The sequence below is a fragment of the Prionailurus bengalensis genome, chromosome B1 (genome assembly GCF_016509475.1).
Source record: "Prionailurus bengalensis isolate Pbe53 chromosome B1, Fcat_Pben_1.1_paternal_pri, whole genome shotgun sequence".
NCBI classification, from domain to species: domain Eukaryota; kingdom Metazoa; phylum Chordata; class Mammalia; order Carnivora; family Felidae; genus Prionailurus; species Prionailurus bengalensis.
In genome coordinates this window covers 139,872,889-139,900,354 of record NC_057344.1, presented here as the reverse complement: position 1 = coordinate 139,900,354, position 27,466 = coordinate 139,872,889, and the positions used below count along the sequence as shown (strand labels likewise).

At 41.6% G+C, this 27,466-nt stretch overlaps 1 protein-coding gene across 1 annotated transcript; it reads left to right on the top strand.

The window, feature by feature from the left end:
• Positions 1-200: 200 nt before the first annotated feature.
• On the top strand, positions 201-26,556 carry BMP3 (bone morphogenetic protein 3). The gene is made up of 3 exons (XM_043572379.1): positions 201-1,224; positions 16,750-17,660; positions 24,887-26,556. The coding sequence occupies exons 1-3, from the start codon at positions 900-902 to the stop codon at positions 25,076-25,078; spliced, it is 1,428 nt and encodes a 475-aa protein (XP_043428314.1). The 5' UTR covers positions 201-899; the 3' UTR covers positions 25,079-26,556.
• The last annotated feature ends 910 nt before the right edge of the window (positions 26,557-27,466 follow it).

The following is a 27,466-nucleotide window of genomic DNA, read 5'->3' as shown; positions in this document are numbered from 1 at the left end:
AAGGATGCTGTTCCCATCTTGATTTTGTCTGGTATCAGAGGCGAAACAAACCAGGAGGAAGTTTGCTTTCCTCTGCCCTCTTGAAGGCCGGGACACAACCAATATTCTTGAGGGGATTAAAAAATACTCTGTCCCTCCTACCTTTTCTTCCTCCTCTCCCGACCACCCCACCCCTACTTCCTCTTCTCTCTCTCCCCCTGCTGGTTTGCTGGTTACTTCCCCCTTCCCTTCTCTCCCGGCTATAGCAGGGTCCAAGCTGCCTGCGAGGGACGGGGCGAGATTGGCTGCGGACTGTACAGATCAGCCAAAGAACGAAGTAGTCTCTCTCTCTCTCTCTCTCTCTCTCTCTCTCTCTCTCTCTCTCTCACACACACACACACACACACACACACACACACACACACACTCAAAACTCGGACCTGCAGCACCACGGCCGCTCCAATCCCTGGAAAAGGCAATCGAGCGCCCTCCGGACCGCTGCGCGCACCCGGGCTCCGGCAGTGCGCCCGAAGCTGGTGCTTTCCCCAGCGCCGCCGCTTAGGCTGGCTGTTCTGGAAGATAAAGAGGGGAGGGAGGATAGAGACAGATCCTGAAAACACCCCGGCCACACACGCCGCGACTGAAGCTCTTTCTCGGCGTACCAGTGAGGACGGCTGCAGCAGCGCCCTGCCCCGGGGAGGTCCGCGCGGCTGCCCGGGAAGAGCCCACCTGCCGGTCCGAGATCGGCCAGGGCAAAAAGCGCGACTTGCCGGTGTCCTGCTCAAGCAGTGCCTGGAGCCCCCGGCGCCCTCGCCCCAGCTAATTCGAAGTTCAACCCTCGGGTCTGTCGCGGGCCCCTTGCGCCCTCGGCGTGTCCCCCCGCCACGCGGGGAGCGGACGCGCGGCGCCGGGACGTCGCTATGGCTGGGGCGCTCCGGCTGCTGTGCCTGTGGCTAGGCTGCTTCTGCGTGAGCCTGGCGCGGGGAGAGGGACTGACGCGCAATGTCCCGGAGCCGCACAGGGCTGTGCCAGGAGACCGCACGGCAGGTGGTGGCCCCGGCCCCGTGCTGCAGCCACACGACAAGGTGTCGGAGCACATGCTGCGGCTCTATGACAGGTACAGCGGCGGCGGCAGGGCCGAGGCGGAACGGGCGCAGCGGTCCTCCGAGTGGGGCTCTCAGCCCCTGCGCCCCCCACCCCTGCGCGAAGGCAACACGGTTCGCAGCTTTCGAGCCGGAGCATCAGGTGAGTGCCCGAGACGCCCCCTTTCCGCGGTCCCGCCGCAGGTTTCTCCTGGGACCCCCCCCCCCCACACACACACACACACACTTACACACAGCTTCTTTGTCTGCTCTCCTCTCTCTGATGCGACCTGGAGACCTTCCCTCACCCTGTGCAGCCGCCCACCGAGCCCCTCGGTCCCGTCACACCCCGCGTTTCGCCAGCGAGTAATCCCAGTTTTAGAGCCTGAATTGAGAGGGAGATCTGGAGAGAAGAAAGGCGCTGAGCAGCCCGGTAGGTAGGGGTGGGTTGGAGGAACTGCCTGGAAAAGGGTGAGGGGCTATCCCTTGCCCAGCGGAGCCCTCCGGCGCTGGGTGTCTGAAGCACTCTTGGGGTCCCTCGTGCTGATGTTTCTTAAGCCAGCCAGCGGAAATTCCCTTGGACTTGGGCTTTAGCCATGTCTACCTAAAGGCAGCTGTCATTTTATGCCAACCCGAGGCACCAGAGAGAAAAGTCACACTGGAACTAGACGCCTTCCCCTCGCCCTTTAGACAGTCGCTTCTCCAGACCTTGCACCCCCTCTTGACTTGCACAGTTCTCTGTGTTTACTGTATTTGACACCTTCTATCTGATAGTCCCTTGGTGGCAAACACACAAACGAAACCAGGTGGTCTGGTGTTCTGATTATTTAAAACCCATCTGGGCAAATAGGGGTTGTACCTATTCCACCCTGGGAGGAGTTGAGGGGGGCGGGGGTGGACAGCGTGGATGTAAACACCTCTTGGAATCCGCCGATGAAAATCTGCTCATCCCATTTTTCAACACACAGATCACTGCGGACTGAGATTCATGGTTTAACAAGGTTTCTCCTGTCCCCTGTGGTGAAGCGAATAACTTATGCTAACAGCCTGCCTCCCTTGTGCTAACAGCTTGAGGGAAAGTTTCCTGGACACTGACTCGGTTTATATGCTTTGAAGACGCATCAGGCTTTTTTGTTCACTACATTCACCATAAAGGGAAATGTAACTTGCAAAGCCTGTCTTCAGTGAACCGGTGAAAAATAGCCAAGAATCTTCAAGTAAGGAGGCCTGGCCTCATGCTCTATCCATTCTGTCAGAATCACTAGAAAGAAATCTCCTGAAGCTTTGATATGTAGGACTCCTGGAAAAAAAGGAAAACCAAAGCATCCATCAAGGAAAGCCCTAGGTTGACACTGTAAATACACTCTAGAGCTCCTAGGCATGATGACATTTACAATAAATGTGAATTATGCTTTCTAATGCAGAGTCTTTAGCTAGAGTCTGAGCTGAACCAGATTTCACCTTCTTAAAACCATGAACATAATGTGTAAAGGGCTGCCCTCTCCCTGGTATGCCAGCCACTTGAGCCTATCCTCACAGCTGACTAGACCAGCGAATGCCTTGTTTATTTCAGTGCCACTCTGAGAGCAGAGCTCAGTGAAGGAGCAGCGTGGGAACAACAGGAATTGGAGAGAAGTTGTGTGGGCAAGGCAGGTGGCAGTAAATGAAGATACTCAAGTCGCTCTTACCTTGATAGTGTGTGTGTGTGTGTGTGTGTGTGTGTGTGTGTGTGTGTGTGATATTCCTAGGGAGTAGCCAAAGCACCCAAGAGACATATAGTATGGGTTTTTTTTTATCGACAAGTTTCATTTTTTAGTATGAATCACAGGGTTTGGAAGTGGATTGTGAGTTTGCTTCATTCACACCTATTGCATAGTTGTTTGTATGTTTGTTTTAGGCTGAGTGAACCATGTGTGGGAGATGGATAAGGATTTGAATAACTCAGACCCCTTGGACTTTTGGGCTTCCGCTCATTCTGTGCATTATAATTTCAGTGTCCCTTATCAGTCTCACTGGTCTCATACCATCAAATGATAAACTCTGATACGGAGGCCAGAAGTTCCCTTGAAATGATGACTTGCAGCTTGAAGCATATTTACAAGGCTGTGTGCCCTGATAAGGAAGGTAATCCCTTTAGCATCCTAGAGACTGTCTTAATGACTTATTCATCAAACGTAGTAGACACTGGTTTTTGTGGAAGCTTAAGTGTCATGTTACTGCATCGGAGACTCCTGGAGAGGTGGTTCATGTTGGACCCCTTCCAAGAGTGTTTAGTTACTAACACACTAAAAAGACCTTATTATAAGGCAGTTCTGGCTCTAAGAAGGCACGATTTGGGGAAGGTGCTAAGGCTTTTTATGTGTGCCCCTCTCCTCTGTCCATATCAACGTTTCTATAACTCTCTTTGTCTTGCGACGTATGTTCTGATATAGGTGAAAGATGCTGTCTGCTTTAATAAATCAGATATGTTTTCTAGCCCATGGTGTTTAGGTTTCACAGCACATGGGCTTCTCTATAGCAACGATGTTACAAATTTTAGTGGAAGGTCAGATGGTGTGCTGTGTATATGGAGTGGCTGCTGATCAGGCAGACTTTCCAAGTGCTTATTCAGGCTGAGTTATAGCCTTAGAGCCCTATTTGCTCCTTGGAACATACCTGATTAAAATTATTTATTGTTCTAAACCTAGAATATCTTTGGTTGAAATGTAGCTGCTGTGGTATCCCTCTGATTACTTTCTACTTAAACCATTACTTGATGGTGGGTGGCATTCATCCTAAATACACTTTCTGCTAACCCCTTTTCTCCTCCCTCCATGCTATGCAGTGGGTGTGCCAAAACCTTAAGTTTGGAACGCTCCTAAGTCTTTTTGTGATGTGTAAGGGTTTACATAAAGATAGGTTTTATCTTTTCCTTTGTAAGAAGTAATTTACAAAACTATTGACGACAGAGCAGTTTAGATTTACAAAAACACACCCTCTTGTAGGAACACCAGAGGCGTATGAAATCGGCTTTTATTTTAATCTTAGTCTAGGTTGTCCGTGGCTACTGTGTGTAAAAAGGAGAATATTTCACAGAAGGTTTTCTCCTGGCCTGATTTTTTAGGGTGCATGCTTTGTGCTCATTAGTTTCTCATTATTCCCATAGCCGCTTACTCTTAAATTTCCTCTTCACAAATTTAACTTCTTTAGGAAAAGTGATTAAATCACACATGTTCTTATTAGGAAAGTATCATTACTTTAATTCATGAAATGTAACTACAAAAAGATGACATTTTGGTGAATATGTGTCACCTTTTTAAAAAAAAAAATCACACAGACTGGAAAATTGAGGTAATCCGGACCCAAAAGTGAATATTTTCCTTCAATGAGAAAGGGAGCGTCTTTCCTACTGAGACCAAAACTATTTAAAAATAAAAGATTATCATTTGATGTGATTTTGAAGTGCGAGGCTAAAATGTAGGCCTTTGGAAAAGACAGAGTTAAGGGCAAATCGAGCATTCCAGTAGGGGCCATCCTTGTAAAATCCACGGGCCAGTGATAGAACATCACTTTTAATGGGTTTAATGGCAAGGGAATATAATAACGTTATTAAAACGTAGTTACCTTAAAATTTCTGGCACCTAGAAACTAGGCTTGAAATTAAAGAGCACTCGGGTTATCTAACGTTTGTATTCAAAAGACAACAGTACATCTGGAGAAAGGAGGTGTATACATGGCTGCTGTGAATTACATACTACTTTGAATACATGACAGCCCTTAATGAAGTTTTTACTGTAATGGGCAAGACAGCTTTACAATCTCTGACATTTAAAAATCCATAATACCATGAATTCTTGATTATCCATACTAATGGAAAAGAGAAAGAGAATGAGTTACATGAAAAAAAATTATTTAAATCTGGCTTTTTAGTATAGTTAGACACACTCAAAGAAGCCAAGAGACCATGAGGGTCAGTGGGAAAAACATCCCCTACGTAGGTAATTCACTCAGGAAGTATTTATACATTAAAAATATATACATAATTAAGAATATATTAAGGTGGTCACATATATCTTATGCAAGCAATGATATTTATGAGCACTTGACTGACCCAGTTTAGATCTCTCTAAAAATTAAATAGGGACATGAATGTCAAATCTGCTCTTAGGCATTTTGGAATTATACAAGTTTATATGTAGAAGAGGCCTTAAAGAGAGCAAGTTCAATCCCCCTTACATGGAAGAAGAAATGGATGTCACGCTGTATTTACCAGACAATTTTTCAAACATACTGAGTGAGCTCAGCTCAAAACCTATTATTTCTAATATTCCAGTCTAATTTTCTAGGAGAAAATTTTATAAAAGGTGTCTTTGGAAGATGTTAACAGGTGTTACATAAAATTGGGTCCCATGGTCAAATAAGTTTGGGGAAAAAAACGATCATTCTTATTTGCTATGGGAATCTCAGGGCCTCTAAATGATAGTGAGTCCTCCTAAGAGTGGATCATTTTCCCTCTGAGAGAGCATTTTAGAAAATTATGGTTCTAAGATATCTAGTTGGGGAAACACTGGTTCGGACACTTCCTAATTCCCCAGTAAAGGAAGATATGCAAAATGCAAGTAAATATCACAACTGAAAATGGTCTCGTTTCTCATTTCTCATTTAATACCTATGTCAGGATGGTAACTTCCATTTTTACTTTTTGGACTTGGGTCCAACTGGCACCATATCATCTTCCTGCTTTCATGTTTTAAACTTCTCTGAATGTAATCATAGAATCTCTCTGTTATTAAATTCCCATTTTCCCAGTTTCTTTATGAATTCTCCTCCATTGTTGTCTTCTCTGGACTTGATCTGCATTAGTTCACAGCTAGTATGATGCTTTTAAAAGAAAAGCTACTTCATTTGTGGAAAAATTCACTGGAGATTACACACATAACTTTGTTTAACTGTATCACCATTAGTATCTTGATGAAAGACACTAAAAAAAAAAAAAACAGATACACTCAAGACACCTATCAAATCCCTTATATAATCACCAATGTTTGTTGTATTTATTAGACATAATAAAAATCGTACCTATCAAAAAGCCTAGTGAAAAATATTGAGCAACTTTGCATATACTTTCTATTTGCTACCCAGGAAATTTTGCTACAACATCAGAAGTTTTCTCTCCAAATTTGGATGGTTTTCCCATCTATTCAGTGTGTATATCCTAGTAATTAGTAACTTACTAACTTGATTTTAGTGGTGGTAGTGGAAATAAGTTTAGTATCACAAATAGTTTCAGCTTGAACTTCCTATGCCAAGTTTCAGTTCAGAGTGCATTGTTATGGTTATGAGCCCATGAACATAGAATTATGCAATGGAAACACTGACATAGTATTAATCAAGTGACACGAGTATACCAGGATAATATCTACTTCGGGCAGTAGTAAATGATGACAGTGTAACTGAAGAGCGCTCATATATGGAATGTTTAGAAATGCATGAAGTTGCTGGTCTACCACATATTAGTAGTGGTTGTGTCCTAGCATATTGGTACCTGAAACAGTACTTTCGGTAAAACACTTTTTAGGGATGATTTTTTTTTTTCAACGTTTATTTATTTTTGGGACAGAGAGAGACCGAGCATGAACGGGGGAGGGGCAGAGAGAGAGGGAGACACAGAATCGGAAACAGGCTCCAGGCTCTGAGCCATCAGGCCCAGAGCCTGACGCGGGGCTCGAACTCGCAGACTGCGAGATCGTGACCTGGCTGAAGTCGGACGCTTAACCCACTGCGCCACCCAGGCACCCCGGGATGATATGTTTAAAGGCATAGATGCCTCTTTATTTATTTCAAACACCTATGCATGTAAGTCATAGAGCTAATTGAGCAGTGTGTTTATTGAGTCCTTCAGTGATGGACTTACTTTCAGACCATCTTTTCTTGGCAACAGAACCACAGTAAATGCAGTGCCTAGGTTTTATTTGGGCCCACTAGGAATAAAATTTGGGGACAAACTGATGCTACGGTGTTACCATCTTCAGTAAGTATTTCTTACTCTACTGAGTGAGTTCTTTTAAATATTCCTTTTATAAAGTAAAGGCATCCAATAGTTGTAGAAATGCAAGATTCTTTGTCCAATCATCTGATTTTACAGGTAAATCAACTGAGACCCAATACGATTTTGTTTGCTTTTCCTTCAAAGAAAATTTAAAACTAAAATATTGCATGGAATTAAACTGAAGGCTATTTGAATTAAGTGTAACGGCTACACTTAGGCATGGGTTACAGTAAATGGTTTTCAAGCAAAGAAGAGATTCCTGGTACTTTAATTTTTCTATTACCCGAGGCTGAGTTAAGAGATCTAAAGGCTAACCTTGGTTGAATTGCTAATTAATCAAGTTATCTAACATTGCCAGTCTCAGTTTCTTTAACTATCAAATGGTTAAGTCATACCTACTGTGCCAGTGTCACAGACAGACGGTAAAACTCAATTGGGAAAATGCATTAAAAGTTTAGAAGCTCTGTATAAATGAGATATTTTAATATTTTAAAAGGTGTCTCTCTCTAGCTTCCCACAAAGCCATAAGCATACATAAAATGGGGCTCACGTGCAACTGTTTGTAACACACAACAGCAATGTAAATATAAACAGGTGATAGTCCTCTTGTAATGCAATCCATAATACCCCAAGCCCACATTCAAGAAGGTACTATTTCTGTCCTGGCCTTGATGGCCGAGTGAGCACAGCTACACTTTGTTGTAGTGAGGTTAAATGTTCTAAAGGATGGTCTCTGTATTAGCTGTATCAGTGTCACCAGGGAACTTGTTGGATATTCTCCAGCCCACCCAAGACCATCTGAATTAAATTCTGGGGGTGGGACGCAGAAATCTCTATTTTAACAAGCCATCAAGGTGATTCTGATGCATGTTTGAGACATACTTGTCTAACCTCATGTCCCTAAGGTTTTGAGTATCTTATAACCAGCTTCTAAAATCCAGGATTGATTCACGTGTGAGACCTGATCTCATCTGGTGCTTTCAGTGGACCTTTCTGTGGACAAATGGTTTATTAATTTATATAATAGCAGGCTCCTTTCACTTTAGAAGGTATATTAGCATCTTTAAGGTAGTCTTTTCTCTGGAGTGGGCTTTCAAGTAAGTTAATAAAGACTTCTTACCCTTCTGTCATAGTTTCAGAGAGTTTGGAGCCTAATAGACCTGCTAGAAGGGGGATATGGAAGAGGAATGTGTAAAGCAAGTCTCTGAAGTGCAAAGCGCATATCTCATTTCGCTCTTGTGTTCTGAGGATCTGGTGTAGTTTGCCACATAGCAGGCACTCAGTAAATATTTCAGTTGAGCTGAATTAGATGTTCAGGGGACTAGATAAGAAGAGATAGTAGAAAAGCTATTAGCCAGGCAAAAGATCCTTTAAAAATAAACTTGCCATGAGAGAAGTTTCCATGAGGCATTTTACTATGTACATGTCAAATGGCAATGCTATTCTACTTTATGTACAACTGTTCTAATAATGCTTTTTTTCCTGATGAGCTGAAAGGAAGCACCATAACGCCATATGGTACGTAAACCCAAGAAGGGCTTCTGCTGACTTTGGGAAGTTGAAACTACTTGAAAGTTGGTTTTTTTTTTTTTTTCTCATTTTGGTGTTAAGTAGGAAACATTTTTGAATCTGGTGAGTTTACACAGTTGTTCATTCAACACATCTGACAAATATTTTTCAGGATATAAATACTCCAGACTGTGCCAAGTACTAGGAGTTCAAAGATTTATTAGGACACGGGTCTGCCCTCTGAGAGCTCACAGTCTAGGAATGCCCTTGGGCAGAGGCTAAGAGTAGATAAACTGATTAATGAACATTTTGCCGTTCTAGAAGAACCTACATTATATCATCTTTGGCCATGTTTTACTTTGGACATAGAGAATGGTTGTCTTGGAATCCCATAAAACTCAGTCGTTTGACGGCACTCTGCAAGAAAAACAAAATTCTGTGACTTTCTGTTCTATTTAGAAAGTCTCCATCTTGCCTTTGCCTGAGAGCTGAAGGTGGCAGAGAGAAGCAGCCGTCTGGAGTCAGTAATCCGCAATCACTCAGCCAGTGGCTGCAGGTGTATGCGACTCTTTCCTAGGCACCCTGGCATTTCTAGCAGTTGTACTTGGGAGAAAGAAGTGGGGGGAAAAAACTTGTCCTTGGTTACGTATTTTCTGTATGACTACAATGTTTTTCCTGCTTTCTGGGGATTTAACTAATCATCAAGATTTCATTTAGGCTATTTGTTTTAAAATCAGACTTTACATAGAAAGCTTTCCATTATATGTCCTAATTCCCTCTGAAAACATTCTGCATGGGCCAGCACGAAGGTGAACTTTCCACTCCCTGGGCACCGCCTCAGCTACTCCTTGACAGGAGCTGAACCTTGCCATAGCACGGCCTGTCCTAAGTTACAGGTTCCTTCTGAGTCCTTGGTTTTATTAGGCTTAGGTGCTTTGTCTTCAGATAAAAACAGAAATAAATCCTCTGCCTTTATCTATTAATCAAACTCCCTAAAAAATTCTATATAGCTAATAGAAGACCTGGGCTTCTCTCCAAAATCAATGTTACCTAGCTGGTGCTTCATTTTTTGAATTTCTACAATGAATAGGCTGGACTCGGTCCGTTTATTCATGAAAGCAGCATTTACTGAGTACTGCTTTAGAGTTAAGCCCTATGCTTGGGGCTGACGAATCTGATAAAAGTTACTACAGGTGACCTTGCCTTTAAGGAGTTCTTGGTCTTAGGAAGGAGCGCCAGTATGATGAAAATCATATTAGAAGCGGGATTTCAACCGAAGGAGTGGGTTGTCATGATAAGCGTGCCTCAAGAGTGGTGCCGCTTCTCTGCCTTAACAAAGCAGGTCTGGATTATCAAGGACAGCAGGGCAGATGAAGGCATTCTAGGAAGAAACAGCAGCAGGTGCAAAACCCTGACAGGTGTTCGAAGAGGCGTGTGGCTGAAACTCACCTGACTTCTGGAGGCTTTTTAAATTTACAGACATGATGATTTTAGAAAATTCAAAAAATTATAATGCCAATGGCAAATCCTAACTAGACTGCAGTTGATGTGTTCCCAACCAAGGAAAATCCAAGCTTGTGCCAGTGCCAGAAAACAGTAAGAAAACAGCACCACCTATTGGTAGTTATATTTTGGCGTCAAAAACGTTTCCTTAGGAAGAGCTGAAAATAAAGCCTGTTGCGGTTCCTTGCAAGGGATCTGAGAGGTTACCTAGTGCATCTCCCACACCCTCCATATCAGAAAAAGATCCTCCTGCAATAGTCTTGAATTAGGACTATCTTATGTTTGCTCAGTCCCACAGAAGGGTCTCCCTATTGTACTAGACACTTAGAAAGTCATTACATATTGGTCTGGATACTGCCTCCATTCAACTCTCACCTTTAGACTTCATTCTCATCTTTGACCCCGGAGAGAAAAACCCCAATCTCACTTCAGCCCCTTAAGTATTTGCAAACAATTTTCATAACGTTGGTAAACAATTTTTTTTCTTCCTTCAGACCATGTATTCTCCATTTATTCAACTCAAACTTGTAAGACACAGTTTCCAGACCCGTCAACATCTTGGTTACTCTCTTCTGTATCAATAAATTGGTTAAAATGAGAACACCCAGAATTAAGCATGCAACTCTAGATATAGTTAGGTTGGTGTGGCAGTTAATGCTTCCTGGTACCTGAAGACTACAGACAGCCTGAAAATTCGTTAACTTGGTTTTTTTTTTCACCTGATTAAACCCACCATTGTTTTTTTATATTATTAGTGTGTCAGTTTGTTCTTATTAATCAGAAAGTGTACCTTGGGGTTCTAATTCAATAATTCCAGATAGCTAAGTATCAGAATAGTTCAGAAGAAAAGAAAAAGCGAGCACTCTAGCATTTTTCATTTACTGGTATTTGAACATATATACCTGTGTCTGTAGATAAGACTCAACTACTCAGGGAGAAGAGCAAGATGCCTACTGCGAAACCCCTGTTCTTAAGTATGTGAAGACTCTCATTTGGAAAAGTTAAATTAATTTTAAAACTCCATCAGATAAAAAGCATGAGAGTGGTTGAATACATATTATCACTTGTTTCCACTTTCAGGGAGGTATTTATCTCCTTAGTTATTCCTCTCCACTCAACTCCATGCAACTCTGCACGACTCTCTTATTCCTGTTTTCATCCATTGCAAATACTAAGCATTTGATGGGGCGTTTGGAGGGAAGGAGCATTAACTTGCACAGAAATTAAATGTTTTAAGGTTAAAGAAGGCAAAAATAAAGTATGGGTTAGAGAAGTCAAAAAATGTTCTGGAGAAATGGCTGAGACTTGTAGCTTATTATTAGAACAAAGAGGGAGTCGAGGTCATCTCGAACAGCCAGGGCTAATGCGCCCCCTGGCCTGGTAGAAATGGCAAAGACATTGAGTGCTGGGCATAATACAGCACCTGTAGTTAGGAGCTAGATGTGAATTGGCCATCCCTTTTCTGAATTTCAGCAGCTTAGATGTCTGTTAGGACTTCAAAAATCTAGATTAATTTGGGATATTTTATAAATGTCTACTTAAAACATTGGAAATATCGCTATGCAAAAACCTCCGGTATTGCATACTGCCAGAGCATGCTCCTTCCGTTTTCCCACCCCCAACTTCCCTTCATTCTTTTCCCTTCATTCTTAAAAGTCTAGTTCAAAGGTTAAGTCTTCCCGGTGTATCCTTCTTCCCCTTACATGCACAAAGTTACTTGCTCCCTCCTTGGTGCTACTCCAAGAATGTAGTTCACATCTCTGACAGCAAGTGGCGTCATCATGCCCTAACTACCTGCTTATTGCTTGTCGGTCTTCCCCCGTCCCCCCCCCCCCCCCCCCGCCACAGTGTGGACAGCAGCGGCCATTTGTGCAGCCCTGAGACCCAGGGCAGGGTCCAGTCCCTAGTAGGTGTTCGACACCCTCATGTTTGTTAAACCGAAACATTGGTTTTGCTTTGCTTCTGGTTCTTTGTTGGCTGTAGTGGATGACCATGTGAGATACCCAAATAACACAACTGAAGCTATGTGTAGAGTCGCTATGCCATAAAGCACTGTCGCTAAACTGCCCATTTAACTCTTTTAACTCTATTTTGGAGCAGTTTGTTAACCTTAGACTTTTGACTGCAGATTGAACCAATTAGCTACAGCTGGAGGGAAAATTAAAAAGTAATCACCAAAATTATCTTTATCTAATGTTCTTGGTAAAGGAAAGTATGTCGCATTCCAAGAAGGGAATCTTTTGCCCGGTTCACTTTTTGGTTTAAGGATTCATGTTTAACAAAATCCTAGTTCTTCTCTGCACTTGGAAAGAAATAAATGCCTTTTTTCTTCCCTTTTGGACTATATGTGACTACAAAAGTGGTGGTTATCCTCGACTGCCATGGTCCAGCAGAAATTTCATTTGAGCCACAAATGTGAGCCACATATGTAATTTTAAATTTCTAGTGGCCACACTTAAAAATATGAGAAGCAACAAGTGAAATTAATTTTAATAACATACGATTATATTGAAAATGTTCTGTACCCAGTTTCTGGTGTGGGTGAGAGGGGAGGAAGTTCCCCGTACCAGCAAGCAATTCTCAGACACCAGCAGGGTATCTGAGAATTCAGTTTGGTCTCCCTGAAGATGGCATCAGATCCCACGGGCGAAGGGCTCAGCCCACAAGACCACCCTCCACTTCTGATGCCAGTCGCAAGCCAAGGTTGTTACCTGTGCTTCTGACCAACTGGCTACATACATATTAGAGGTTCCCGTGACCCCCTCCTTGGGTCCGATTAATTTGCAAGAGCAGCTGACTGAACTCAGGAAATGTATTTGTTTACCAGATTACCAGTGTATTATAAAAGGATGCAACTCAGAAACAGCCAGATGGAAAAGATGCATTGGGCAAGGTAGGGGGAAAGGGTGTGGAGATCCCATGCCTTGCTCAGGCGCGCTGCTTTTCCCCAAATCTCCATGTATTCACCAACCTGGAAGCATTCCGAACGCCATTCTTTTGGGTTTTTATGGAGGCTTCATCATATAGGCATGATTGATTGAATCATTGGCCTTTGGTGATGGCTTCAACCTCTGGCTCCTCTTTCCTTGTGAATCAGAGATAGGACTAACAATGCCAACCCTCTAATCAGTGGGTTGGTTCCCCTGCAACCAGCCCCATCCCCACCAGTCCTCTAAATTCACCTTGTTAACATAACAAAAGGCACCTGTATAGTTCTCATCACCTAGGAAATTCCAAGGGTTTTAGGAGCTCTGTGACAGACACAGGACAAAGACCAAATATATGTATTTCTTATTTTAAATCACAGTATCTATCACAGTATTTAACCCCATCCATCCAAATATTATCCTTTAATATGCAATCGATGTAAACTTACATTCATGTCATATTTTACATTCATGTTTGTACTAAGTCTTTGAAATCCAGCATGCATGTTACATTGAACAGCACATTGCCGTTCAACCTTAAATAGCCAGTCACCACCATGTTGGACAGACCGTTCTAGTTAGCTAACATTCGTTGAGATTTTCTGTGTGCTGCAAGCTCCGCCTGCATTCTGTCAATTAATTTGCACACCTCTGCAGTCGATGCTGTTGGACTCTTTTTACAAATGAGCAAACCGAAGGGCGCCTGGGTGGTTCAATCAGGATGAGCGTGGACTATTGATTCTGGCTCAGGTCATGATCCCAGGGTCGTAGGATCAAGCCGGGGAGTCGGGCTCCACGCTGAGCATGGCACCTGCTTCGGATTCTCTCTCTCTGTCTCTCTCTCTGTCTCTCGCTCTCTTCTCCTGTCTTTCTCTGTCAATAAATAAATAAATAAATAATAACAAAGCCAACTGAGGCTTAAAGAGCTTAGATTATTTGCCTGAGGACAGCTAGTGGGTGTGGCGGAGCTGGGCCTGGGCCACGGGGCTTTGACTTCAAAATAGTGTACTGAACTAAAATGAGAGCCATCACAAGAGGCAGCCTGACAGATTCTGAAGCATTTACGAGAGGATATTGAAGATTAGACACAGGGGTGGAGGCTGCTTCACAGCAGGTCACAAGGTGTCTGGAAACAGTTTGAAAGAGGGAACTTTTTTTTTTTTCCAGGAGGATACATTTTGAAGCAAACTGTTGGGCGAAGGAGCACTATTACTTTACCCATTAAGACACTACCACCCAGATCCCATGTAGTTCGTTTTTTCCCTGCCAGGATGTCTGTTTGGCAACCATTCGATTGCCACATACTTAGAACAGAGACTTCTCTTCCTTCCATTTTAAACTTCCATCTGCTACAAGAAGTTTGGGTAAAAGTATATGCTACAGTGACTGGTGCGAATTAAGGCTAGAGTCTCTGAACAACCCTGATGCTATGGCTTTGTTGTAAAGGTCTGTAAAATATTATCCTGGTCTCATGGATTATACAAATGGGCACAAATGGCAGCTTCCTCCTTTTCCTTCACACGGTGTTAAAAATGAGTAAAATATGTTTCCCATTGCACTTCCCTTGTGCTTGCGGACCTAGGGAACTCATTCTAAGTTTCCACGTCTTTGTAGAAATGTTTTGTTTTTACTGAAATATGTTTTTGATCAAGAACATAATCTCACGATTGCGTGTATGTTTCTGAAACCAGTATGTATATGGAACAAGTGCACGGAGGGGGACTCGGGGTCTGGTGGCTGGTCCCAGGACTGGGCATTCTTGAGTCTAACCTCAGCCTTACCACTAATTTGGTAGATGATCTGAAGAGAAGGAACCAGCCTCTGCCCTTCCTAATCAATCTCTTGTTCTGTTACTCTCATTTCTGAAGAATGGGAACACAATTTGACCCAGGTCAGTAATTTCATCGAAAGAAGAAATTATTCAACTCTTGAATTCTTGAGAGGTCATAAACTCCAGGCAAGCTCCGCAACAGTGTTAATTCTTTATGACACGTTTGAATGTGTGTCTCATTGTTCCGCACACGTTACCTGAATATTGAGTTAGACGGTCTTGCTCACCTACCCCCATCCTGCACCGTAAACTTTGTGAGGCAGGTAGAAGAAGATATAATCCCATAATACACTAATAACAATAATGAATTATAGTTAGAGAAACCCTTTCTGGGTGCTCTATGAACTGCTTTACACACATCTAATTTAATGCCGATGGCAGTAGATGTAGACACAATCTCCATGTTATGAATGAGAACACTAGCTTGCCCAAAGTGGCTGAGTCAGGACTTGAATCAAGGTGAATGTAATCTCATCAATGCTTGTAACCAGTAGGCTATACACTCCCACTAATAAGAAGATATTCCAATCCTGTGCCAGATTTACAGGACTAGCTCTTGGTAGTTTCGTAATGAAAAGCCAGAGCTCTCAGCTCTCATACCAGTAAGTTTACTGTTGTGTTACAACTTACACACATTTGTAGTGCTTCAGGAAAGGAAAAAGCAAATCAGTAAAAACGGCGAATCCTTGCTTTAATCTTTCTCTAGCTTTCAAAATTACTCCTATTATCGTTTTTGTTTGTTTAATTGAGGTGAAATTCACATAACGTGAAATACACTATTTTTTAAGTGAACAATTCAGCAACGTTCGATACCTTCACAAGGTTGTCTAACCACCAAGTCTACCTAATTCCAAAATATTTCTATAATTCTAGAATAAAACCCCCTACCCAATAAGAGGTTTCTCCCCATTCTGCATGCCTCCAGCCCCCGGAAAACATCCTGTCTCTACGGATTTAGCTGTTCTGGAACATTTCATGTAAACGGAGTCATACAATATGTGACCTTTTGTAGCTGGCTTCTTTCATTTAACAATGTTTCCAAGCTTCCTCCACATTGTGGCAGGTATCACTTCATTACTTTTTATGGCTAACTAATATTCCACTGCATGGATAGAACACTGTTTTTCCATTCATTCGTTGATGGAGGTTTGAGCTGTCTCCACCTTTGGCTATTGTGAATAGTGTTACTGTAAACATGCATGTACATGTACTTGTTTGAATACTTGTTTTCACTACTTTTGTCTATAAAGGAATAGAGTTGTGGGCTCACATGATATCTCTATGTTCAACTTTTGGAGGAACTGTCAAACTTTTCCACATCAGCTGAAGCATTTTACATTTCAACCAGCAATGTAAAGTGTTCCTGTTTCTCCACATCCTTGCTAATACTTATTTTGTTTTTCATTCTTATAGCTAGGCTGGTGTATGTCAAATGGTACCATAGTGTGATTTTTGTTTACATTTCCCCAGTGATTACTAATGTTGAGCATCTTTTCATGCGCATGTTGGCCCTTTAAATATCTTTTTTAGAGAAATGTCTATCTGATGTTCTTGGCCATTTTTTATTGGTTTCTTTGACTTTCTGATGTTGAGTTGTAAGAATTATTTACGTGTTCTGGATACCGCATTTTGTCAGGTGTATGATTTGAAAATATTTTCTTCATCCATTTTTCTTTTGCTGCTCATATCTTGGGTGTCATTATCTAAGAATCCATCGCCAGATTTAAGGCCAGGCAGATTTTACCTGTATATTTTCTTCTAAGAATTTGATGGCTCTAGCTCTTATATTTAGGCCATTAACTCATTTTGAGTTTCTTTTTGTATGTGGTGGCAGGTAGGGTTCCTGCTTACTCTTGTTTACTCTTCTTTTTTTTTCCCTTCCCTTCCTAGGAACCCTTGGAAGCAAAGGACTACACATCTTTAACCTGACTTCTCTAACCAAGTCTGAAAACATTTTATCTGCCACACTGTATTTCTATATTGGAGAGCTAATAAACATCAGCCTGAGTTGTCCAGCATCCCGAGGATGCTCACCTCATGCTCAGAGGAAACACGTTCTGATTGATCTCTCTGCGTGGATCCTCAAATCTGACAGAAACCAAAGTCAACACCTCGGTCACCTTTCAGTAGACATAGCCAAATCTCATCGAGACCTTGGGTCCTGGCTGTCTAAAGACATCACTCAGCTCTTGAGAAGGGCCAAGGAAAATGAAGAGTTCCTCATAGGATTTAACATTACCTCCAAAGGACACCAGCTGCCAAAGAAGATGTTGCCCTTCCCTGAGCCTTATATCTTGGTGTATGCCAACGATGCTGCCATTTCTGAGCCAGAGAGTGTGGTATCAAGCTTGCAGAGGCACCGGAATTTCCCCATTGGAGCTGTGCCTAGACCGGACGGCCATATCAAGGCTGCCCTTTCTACCGAACGGAGAAGGAAGCGCTCGGCTGGGGTCCTGCTGCCTCTGCAGAACAACGAGCTTCCTGGGGCAGAATATCAGTATAGGGAGGATGGGGTATGGGAGGAGAGAAAGCCTTACAAGACCCTTCAGACTCAGGCCCCAGAGAAGACTAAAAACAAAAAGAAACAGAGAAAGGGACCCCCCCAGAAGAGCCAGACTCTCCAGTTTGATGAGCAGACCCTGAAGAAGGCCAGAAGAAAGCAATGGATTGAACCGCGCAATTGTGCCAGGCGGTACCTTAAAGTGGACTTTGCGGATATTGGCTGGAGTGAATGGATCATCTCCCCCAAATCCTTCGATGCCTATTATTGCTCCGGAGCATGCCAGTTCCCCATGCCAAAGGTAGCCGTTGTTCTCTGTCCTATACTTCCTGTTTCTGTAGAGGAGAAAGACACACTGACCGAGAGTGTGTTTTCATTTACAAAATCCATCTGGACACTTATTTATTGCCTTCTGACACGTACTAGGCAAGAATGGTTACGCTTGGTTTTTCTTTAATGGTTGCTAAGGTGATATGAAGTCAGTATCGGTATGAGGAAGGATATGAGAAAAAATGTAAAATATGTGTTTTGTGCTTCTTCCAAACACAGTGCAATCAGCCATGTGGTCTACTCAGCTGGGGGCAAATCTGTATCTGCCCACAATAAGCAAGCCGCAAACGACAGAAGGCTGATATTGGAGGGGATATTCAGAGAATGACTACATGTCATGGGGAAGAGGAAGGGAAAGGACTAATTGCATCGATGCCCTGTGCAGAATTTTTTGACAAATAGTTTCTCATGAGATCAACTGGCCCCACCAGAGTCAGGATCAGGGTTGGGCCAGGTAAACTCACCTCATGAAATCCACCAGATGCTTATTTCATTTGCTTCCCTAATAAACATCAAAAACAAAGGTAACATAGGGTATGTGGACTCTATAAGCTTCTTCCAAAATTTACTTCATCCGGTCAGAGCTTACCTGTGTCTCTTCCAAAATCAGTGGAAACTGTACTGTATCGTATCAGTACTCAGTATCCTGACGAATATATTCTCAGAAGCTTCCCCAATCCCACCACTGCCTTGCACAGCAAATCCAAGTGACTATTTTCTTTGAATTTAGAGTTAGTAAAGTACAGTGGTGCCCTCTGGCCTTCAGTTAGGCTTATCTCTGAACCTCTATTCTTAGCTTATAACAGTTTGAATCTCTGACATACAATGAAAAGGGGCTGCAGGAATAGAATTCAGAGAAAGAATAGAGATGGGTTTTTTTTTTTGTTCTTTTTCTCAAAACTTGAGGGGAATCAACTTTTGCCGTTGCCTAATAACAGAGAAAAAAAATCTTTTGCCTCAAAGAGTGAGCAACTTCTACCTATAGATCTTTAAATTATCATGTTCATGTTCTAGTGTCATGCTCATTGGGATGTTTAATGGAACACATGCATAAAGGTCTGGCCGAACAAAAGCAGGTCAGCCTCTGGGCCAGTAACTTGATTGGAATCGCGTTTTCTTCTTAGAAAGTCTCAGAAGAAAAAGTTTTCTACATCTTCTAAGACTTGTCTCTCCCAAGGATTTTTGTCGACTCCATGTTCTTTAAATCTAAACACAAAATAAGAATTATATACATTTACTATGATATAAACAGCCTTATCTTGTCTAAGTATTCATAAAGGGTATATCACTGTCAAACAAAACTTTTGCCAATTGGGACAGCATTTATATATTTTTTTTATTTTCTTTAATGTTTAGTTATTTTTGAGAGAAAGACAAAGCCATGAGGGGGGAGGGACAGAGAGAGAGGGAGACAGAATCCGAGGCAGGCTCCAGGCTCTGAGCTGTCAGCACAGATCCTGACACGGGGCTTAAGCTCACAAAACATGAGATCCTGACCTGAGCTAAAGTTGGACACTTAACCAATTGAGCCACCCAGACGCCCCGGGATAGCATTTAAAAACAGACCACAAAGATGCAGAATGTTAACAGTGATGAATCTTTATAGTGTGGGTTGCTTTGTGGCATTGAGAGACAAAATGAATTCTCAATCTGTCTCTGAACCCAGGATGACTGATTTTAAGTGGGTCTGTGAGTTTTCCAAATAATCTCTCACACTCGTAAACTGTAATTTCTTCTATGTAGCCTGGGGAAATAATTTTTCTTCCTGACTCCAAATTTTCATACCCAGGGAGCCAAGACAATATAGAGCTATTCAGTGAGTTTTCAACTACCCACTCTGGAGACCTGGTCTGGTCTCCGCTCTGCCACAGTTACCCCGTCTTTCCCCTTCCATCTTGCTCTGACTATGCAAAACCCTGCCATTGCTTTGGTAGTTCTTCATGATGGTTCTCAGTGATGCAAAGAATAATTATTTAAAAACCTTATGAGGGGGAGGGGTGCCTGAGTGTCTCGGTCGGTTAAGCCTCTGACTTCAGCTTCAGGACTTCTTGGTCCGTGGGTTTGGGCCCCACGTCAGGCTCTGTGCTGACAGCTCAGAGCCTGGAGCCTGGTTCAGATTCTGTGTCCCCCTCTCTCTCTGCCCCTCCCCCACTTGCGCACATGCTCTCTCTCTCTCTCTCTCTCTCTCTCGAAAATAAATAAACATTAAAATTAAAAATAAAACTTCTAGGGATAAGTTAAGAGTAACAGATAAGTTTAAGGAGGGAAGTGTGTTAATGCAGCAGAATGATTAAATGTACATGCTTGGTTGTAGCAGGACTTCTTAACTGTAATGCGGCTGCAGTTTGCCTGGGAACACGGAGGTTCTGATCCAGTGGTTCCGGGCATAAAGCCTAATATTCTGCATATCCAATGCAGCTCCTAGGTGTTGCTGATGTTGCTGGTCCACAAATCCCACTTTGAGTAGCAAAATTGAGGGCTAAATGTGGTTTGGGGGAGAACTCATACAGTTGACCCTTGAACAACAACACGGGGGTTTGGAGCACTGATGTCTCACACAGTCAAAAATCCATCAGTAAGTCCTAACTCCCCCAAAACTTAACTACCAATAGCCACCTGTTGATCGGAAGCCTTATCAATAACATAAACAGTAGATTAACATGGATTTACTATGTTACATGTATTCTATATTGTATTCTTAACAATAAAGTAAGCTAGAAAAAAGAAAATATTCAGAAAATCATAAGGAAGGGAAAATACATTTGCATTACTGAATTTATCCCAAAAAAATCTACGTATATGTGGACCCATGCAGTTCAAACCTACATTGTTCAAGGGTCAGCTGTATGTTAGTGTTCTCAACTTTGAAATGGGTACAATAGTACATGATAAAAACAATAGTTTCTACATAATAACAAAAGTGGGCAAACAAAACAGAACACCGTGCACATGGTAGGCGCTCCATAAGTATTTGCTATTAATATTTGTATTAAAGGTCATTGTTGAGACCGAGGAGAACAGAAAATTCAATGTAGGGGGCTGAAGGAAGACCAAATGGGGAAAGGGATCAAGAGAATAAAAGATGTAAGACAAGAAAAAGTTTTACAAATGTTTCTACTCCCTTTTCAAACATCACAAAGCCTAAAATAGGATTCTCCCTGCAGGTTCAACAGCCTGTAAGCTCTTCCAGTAACGTTTCTTTGGAGAGTAATAGAATCAGGACAGCATTGGTTGCAACAACTGAACTCATCATAATATTTGTCAAAACTTGGAATGGCATCAGAACTCCAGGGAGACATAACAGGGAGAAGTGTGGAGTTTTCTCTCTGAGCCTGAGATTTCCTTTTGCCAAGTTGAGAGTGGAAGTTTGGCTGTTACATGGAGTTCTCCGTCTCTCATCACCTTGTGAGAATCGGCTTAACTTTTAAGGCTTTCTAGCGGTTCCCTTTCGGCCTTCCAGGCTCTGTGGCTTTCAGCTGGTGTGATAACCAAAAGGATGGGTAACACGAAGCAATACGAAGCTGCTATGTGAGGGGTAATTAATAAGCATTGCTATTATCAGTACAGCTTCCAACATGGTAACCAGAGCAAGCTATTAAGAGAAAAATACAGTCGGAGCAACAGAGGAAAATAAGGTCTCTGACCAGATCAGTACAAACACATGTGGAATAACTGAGGCGCCAAAGAACTTTCAGACTTTAGATATACATTTTGCCCCAGAGAAAAGTTCTCCCAGGCCAGACTCCTCTGCTGGCCCTCCTTCCTTTTGGCCTCCTTCGCGAAAGCCTGCTCTATATGGCGGGGCTCTCCGTCTGCAAAAGTCGACAACCTGTTCTGTAATTCAGAACAGCTGTGTGCTGCCTTTCCCAAATTCCAGGCTTTGCCCTTTCACTGATTCCAATTAGATAGTTTCTGGGCTATCACACCCATGTGGGCTGGACTGGGAGAGTGTGGAGCAAAACCCCATGGCCCAGGTCAGGAATGAAGGCTCTTAGCTGATGACACACTCTCCCTTGCTAATGCATTTGTAATCAAATTCAACTCGAGGACATCAGGCGCCGCTTGGCAGGTGCGGGCCGGACCACTGCAGATTTCATTCACAGACACGGCCGCATGGATTTTTCTGATTTCTAGCCCCTACAGCCAATCTGTTCTCCCAGGGAGAGACCCCTGGAATTCTGCCATGAGATGAAAAATACCCATATAGCTAAGGCCAAGTCGTATGCCTTTGCTTCCCCCTCACCACCTTAGCAGAGATGGAAAACAGAGCTTTCAAATGAAATGAAAATGATTGAGCCATTGTTGCTGACCGAGATGCGAGAGAACCAACAAGGATTAGAGGAATGGAGTTATTTTTTTCATGGAATCGTGCGGAAGCTAAGGCTAGCAAAGACAATAGAATTGGGCAGCAAAGAATCTAAACACGTTGAGCCAAATATCCTATATCAAGAAGAAATTCACATGTAATGACTTCAAAGTGATAGACCCTCAAATTACTTTCCTGAGTTTCCAATTCCAATCTCTAGTCATGAGAAGATGACCCAAAATTCCTATATTTTGATGTACTGAGTTACCTAAGCAAAAATCACCTCAACTGATGTTAAAGTCATGTTTTACTCGCATTAAAAACAGAGACTAGGGAGGGAAATAACACAGACTGCAGTTGGGATGGACAAATTTATTAAGCTATATCAAGAGAGTCATGAGAAGCATGATCTGAACTCAAAAACAAACAAATTATAGACTGGCAGCGTGCTTCAAATGAGCAATTAGTGCATGAATCTTTTGTGCATGACATAATGATTCCTGGTAATGGCAGCCTGATCAGAGGATTCCATCGTGAGTCAAATGGGGAAACTCCCTAGAAAATTGAAGTTGTCTGATAAGACACACCAACTCAGAATCAAGGGCCCATTCCTGAATTCCAGCGAGCCCACCAGAGACTGTTCATAGTTTCTGAATCTATCATTTGTGAGTTAGAGCTTAAGAAAAAAAAAAAAAAAAAGGACAGGAATTTTCCTAGGAAACACCCATGAATATTTTCCGTATCTACTCTGGGTCATTTGCACAGAAACTTTTATTTTTGTTGATGGGAATTATTTCCACAGAAATAGGTATGATGGAGGGTAAGCTATTTCTTAGAAGTATTTCATCCATTTAGTAAATATTCAGTGCCCAGAGCATATACTGTTCCAGGCACTGGAGAACAGCAATGCAGAGCAGAATTTATCCTTCGAGACCTCTTCTACTTAAATAGATGCACTTCTTATGAAATTTAAATATTATAGGAGTCATTAAGACATAAAAAGTCACAGAATAATGTCAGAAAAATCTATGGTTTAAAAAAAATCCTTTGGGACATGATTATAAGCTGTTTGGATCACTGAGTCTTAAGAATAAATCAGTAGAGAAAAGTGGATGGCTGCAAAAATTTTCTTTGGAAATTACCAATACTGATGAAATAACGACAGTGGTTATTGATCTCTACGGTACAATACCAATTACAGTCTGTGTCAGTTACACAGATTTTGGCGATGCTGCAAGGCACAAGATACCTGAAATAGAACAACATAGACTTCCTTTTCTTAAAGGGAGAATACCTTGCTTTGCAAAGCTAATTGAGTGAAAGTTAACAACTCTTTTCAACATATACTTAAAGTTTCTAGGAAGAAAGAGTAAAAAAAAAAAAAAGTTGCACCTCATCAAGACCATTTTTTAAATGATTTATGGCCCTTCACAATAAATTTAAAGTCTAATGTATAGATAATTTCTTTAATTAAAGTTAAAAGATGGGATGAGGCAAATCGGATTTGCCCTTTGTCTAACAAAAATAATCCATTTTCTTTTCTTTCTTTCTTTCTTTTTTTTTTTAGTGGTATGCCAGCTTTCTATATTATTTGCTTCTCCCTTGATTTGTATGTACCTTAACCTTTTAACTTGTTCCAGTTTCCCGTACTGGGAGGTTTAGGGGTATGAAATTAAAATATCAACTCAGAGGTGCCTCTGAGCCATGAGAAACATGGCTTGAAGTCTTGAAATTAAAAACCCAGAGTTTTGGCCTAAATCCCACTTCTGAATTGACATGTGATCTCTGGCAAGTTACCAAATTTCTGGTTCTAAATATATTTAAAACAAAACTCGTTTCACCTGCCTTAGAGAGACATTGGGGAAAACTAATGCTGAAAAGCGTGGCATCTCTCCTGAAGAAGTTCATGCCACTCTGGCAATACCCGAACATTCTGGGCTTGGAAAAGTGACTGTCCTTTAAGGCTGAGCAGAGCTGTTTGGCACTCTAAAGAAAACCACTTGCCTCACATGGATGTTAATGGTTCCATTTGGCATTTTCTCAGAAACAAATTTTTCTTCCTTGGTCAAACTTCTGATATCCATGAGATAACCTTTGGCCCCCTAGAATATTCCCAGAAGATATATATGGCCCACACTTGGAACACTTCTAACACGACTGCCTTGAAGTCTGAACCCATGAAGCAACAGTGACCCCCAGTGGCCAATGGGGTGATCTTCTTAACCCCGATTTGTGCTCCGAAGAAGAGGTGAATAATTACAGTGGAGTGATTACCGTCCAGTTCATCCTGGTGGCGACTACTAAATAAATCAGTGCTCCTTGATGTGCTTGGTTGTATTTTAACAACAAAGTATAACTATCGCTATAGCAGTGGTAATAATATGTCTATGTTAATTAAATAGGGTGTTTGCTAGGGTTCATTATGATTAGCATAGAATCAAGAACAAATGGTTTTTGTTGCAGTCCTGTTGTTGAAAACACCCTAGAGTGTGTTAATCCCCTGTTTGGCAACTAAATTGTTTTTCGTTAAGTGATTCCGGCTTAGATAACTGGATTCACATACCCACTCTACCACTTACTAGTTATTTGACCTTAGACATGTCATTTAAGCTTTTTGAGACTATTTCTTTATTTGTAAAATATTTAAAAATGGTAGTTTTGTTATAAGGATCACAGATACTATATATAACATGCCTGGCACGTAGCAGGTACTTAATAAATGATAACCATGTTGGTGATGATGGTATAGGAGATCGTGCTGAACGGGTAATGATGCCAGAGCGTTATAAAGTGGTTGAAACGAATTCGTTGCGTACGTACCTTAGGGATGAACAGTGAAGAGTGGGAAAGGAGTTCCACCTAACTTATATGTTCTCCCATTTCTTTTCTAGTCTTTGAAGCCATCAAACCATGCTACCATCCAGAGTATAGTGAGAGCTGTGGGCGTCGTTCCTGGAATCCCTGAGCCTTGCTGTGTGCCAGAAAAGATGTCCTCACTCAGTATCTTATTCTTTGATGAGAATAAGAACGTGGTACTTAAAGTGTATCCTAATATGACAGTAGAGTCTTGTGCTTGCAGATAACCTGGCAAAGAACTCATCTGGGTGCTTAATTCAATCATTACTTTATTTAATGGACTCTCCCCCCCACCCTTGTTTTGCACTGCCAATGCATTTCATCCCAAAAGATCTTTTATAGTCAAAGAGAATGAGCAGACAGACTGACGATTTCCATCAAGGAGAACTGGACTGTGTTTGTCTCTGAATGTAACTAAATGCAAGATTTTCATAACTATGGACATTTATTTCTTTTTTAAAAAAATTCACACAGGAAAAATGATCACTCAAACTCTTTTTCAGAGCTATTAGAGGACACACTGATTTATTTTTGTAAGGATCTTTGAAAATAGGTTGGAAAAACACCAATAGCTTATCACTTATCTCTACTCATAGAGAATAGAAATTTTTCATATTTTGAAGTAGATTTATTGCCATAGATTCCTGAGCGACTCAGCAAGTGCTAAATAACCCAACCAACTTTTATGTTTATCTTCAAATCTGTTAAGACTCTTGTTTACCTGTGTTTTTCCTCCATGTGTAATTGTATGAATAGGTGAGTGGAGAGTGTGGGCTGAGTGTTAAGAGTATATGTATGTGTGTACATTGTCAGGTGCCTGTCCCCTCTCTAGGAAGGTTTGTTTAACATGGTTTTATAGTTCAATCTACACAGGATTCTTTGTGTTTTCCATTTCATGTTCTGGCAAGCACCATTCAATTATAAGAACTTTACCAAAAAGGACAGAGTGATCCAAGAGCATATGCAGAGAGTTACCACTTGGCCCAGCCATTTAATTTGAAATACAGTTGTTTTCATTTCATTGCCTCCTAGAAAAGGGAACCTGCAGCCCACTTTTCAAAAACCCACATGTACTTCCTCTTCTTTTTCACGAACACCTTCATTTGTTCTTTTAAATTGAATTCAAAAATTCAATTAAATTTTTTAAATTAAATAAAAATTTGGGTTCTCTTGATATGCTTTTACTTCTTATGAAGCAATCCATAAATACCTGAGGCTCAAAAACAGATGGAATGTTGGAGGTTTCTTGAAATGACCAAACTAATCACCATCACGTGTTGAATATCATTCTTCAGCCACGTCCAGGTCCAGGCATCTTTTCACATGGATCAAGGTTCAGCCATGAAATCTACTTTAGCAAAGCTCACTAAAAATTATTCACCAAAAAAAGGAAGTCAAATATAGACACTTTGTTTTTTTCCCCATTTCCATTTGTCACAACTATCCTCTTACACCTTGCCCTAGAAAACACGTTTCAAAAATCTCTCTTTCTCCGAATTCGCATGTGTGACAACGATGTTTTCAGACCATGGGTTGTTGTTGATGTCCTATCTGTGGCCAACCCTCCTCTTGGTTGAGTCTCCACTGATGAGAGACAACTAAGCCATTTCAGAGGCTGTGAAGTATCAGAAGGCGTGGGGTTTTGTTCTGTCTCTACCTATAGCTACCTATCATGGTTCATCATGTAATAAATATTTATTGAGCATTTATTTTGTAAAAGGCACTGTGTTAACTGTGTGTCTTAGCATCTTCACTGGTAAAATGAAGAGGTTGACTAGTTGAGCCAGAAGAACTTTCTGACCCTAAAAGTTTGGGTTTTAGAGTATGAGCTACTTTGTACACATCTTCCTTAAATGGATGATACCAATAGATCTAAAAATACTACAAATATCTCTGTTCATAAACCAAAGGCAAGAACATTCTAGTCTTCAGCCTTTGGGGGTGAGTATGGAATTCCCTGTGGTTTAAGTCATATTTCTAAATTTCTAACTTATTTTTGGAGATCCATTTGAAGATGATTACCATGAAAGAAGCGCTTTGACACTTTTGGAGGACACAGAGGTTGGTGTGAGTATATATGAACTCGATGAATGAGACACACGAGTTAGAACTAATAAATTAAGTTCTGGTGCCTGAGTTACTATGGTTTCTTAGAATTAATTTTTTTTATTCTGGTAGCATTATTTTAAATATTCAAACTGAGATAGGTAAGGGACTTACTCTTAATAAACTTTATCAAAAATTTGAGCAGTGCCTGGGTGGCTCAGTTGGCTAAGTGTCCGACATTGACCCAGGTCATGATCTCATGGTTCGTGAGTTCGAGTCCCACGTCAGGCGCTGTGCTGACAGCTCAGAGCCTGGAGCCTGCTTCAGATTTTGTGTCTCCCTCTCTGCCCTCCCTCTCCCACCCATCTCTCTCTCTGTCTCTCTTTCTCTCAAAAATAAACATTAAAAAATAAACAAACAAACAAATAAACTTTATCAAAAATTTGAAAGCAAAACTATGTAATAGAAGTGAGCCAGTGTGTGGCCATCATATCCTAGTCATGCCATCTTTCAATAAAGAAACCTCTTTTTTATTCGTAGCTATGAGGAAATTCTTAATTTAGCTTTTT

Bases quoted from the DNA above. Each gene is read 5' to 3' on its own strand.
- BMP3 (XM_043572379.1), top strand. From the start codon at position 900: ATGGCTGGGGCGCTCCGGCTGCTGTGCCTGTGGCTAGGCTGCTTCTGC. The intron at 1,225-16,749 runs GTGAGTGCCCGA...TTCCCTTCCTAG, and splicing joins CTTTCGAGCCGGAGCATCAG to GAACCCTTGGAAGCAAAGGA. The intron at 17,661-24,886 runs GTAGCCGTTGTT...TTTCTTTTCTAG, and splicing joins GCCAGTTCCCCATGCCAAAG to TCTTTGAAGCCATCAAACCA.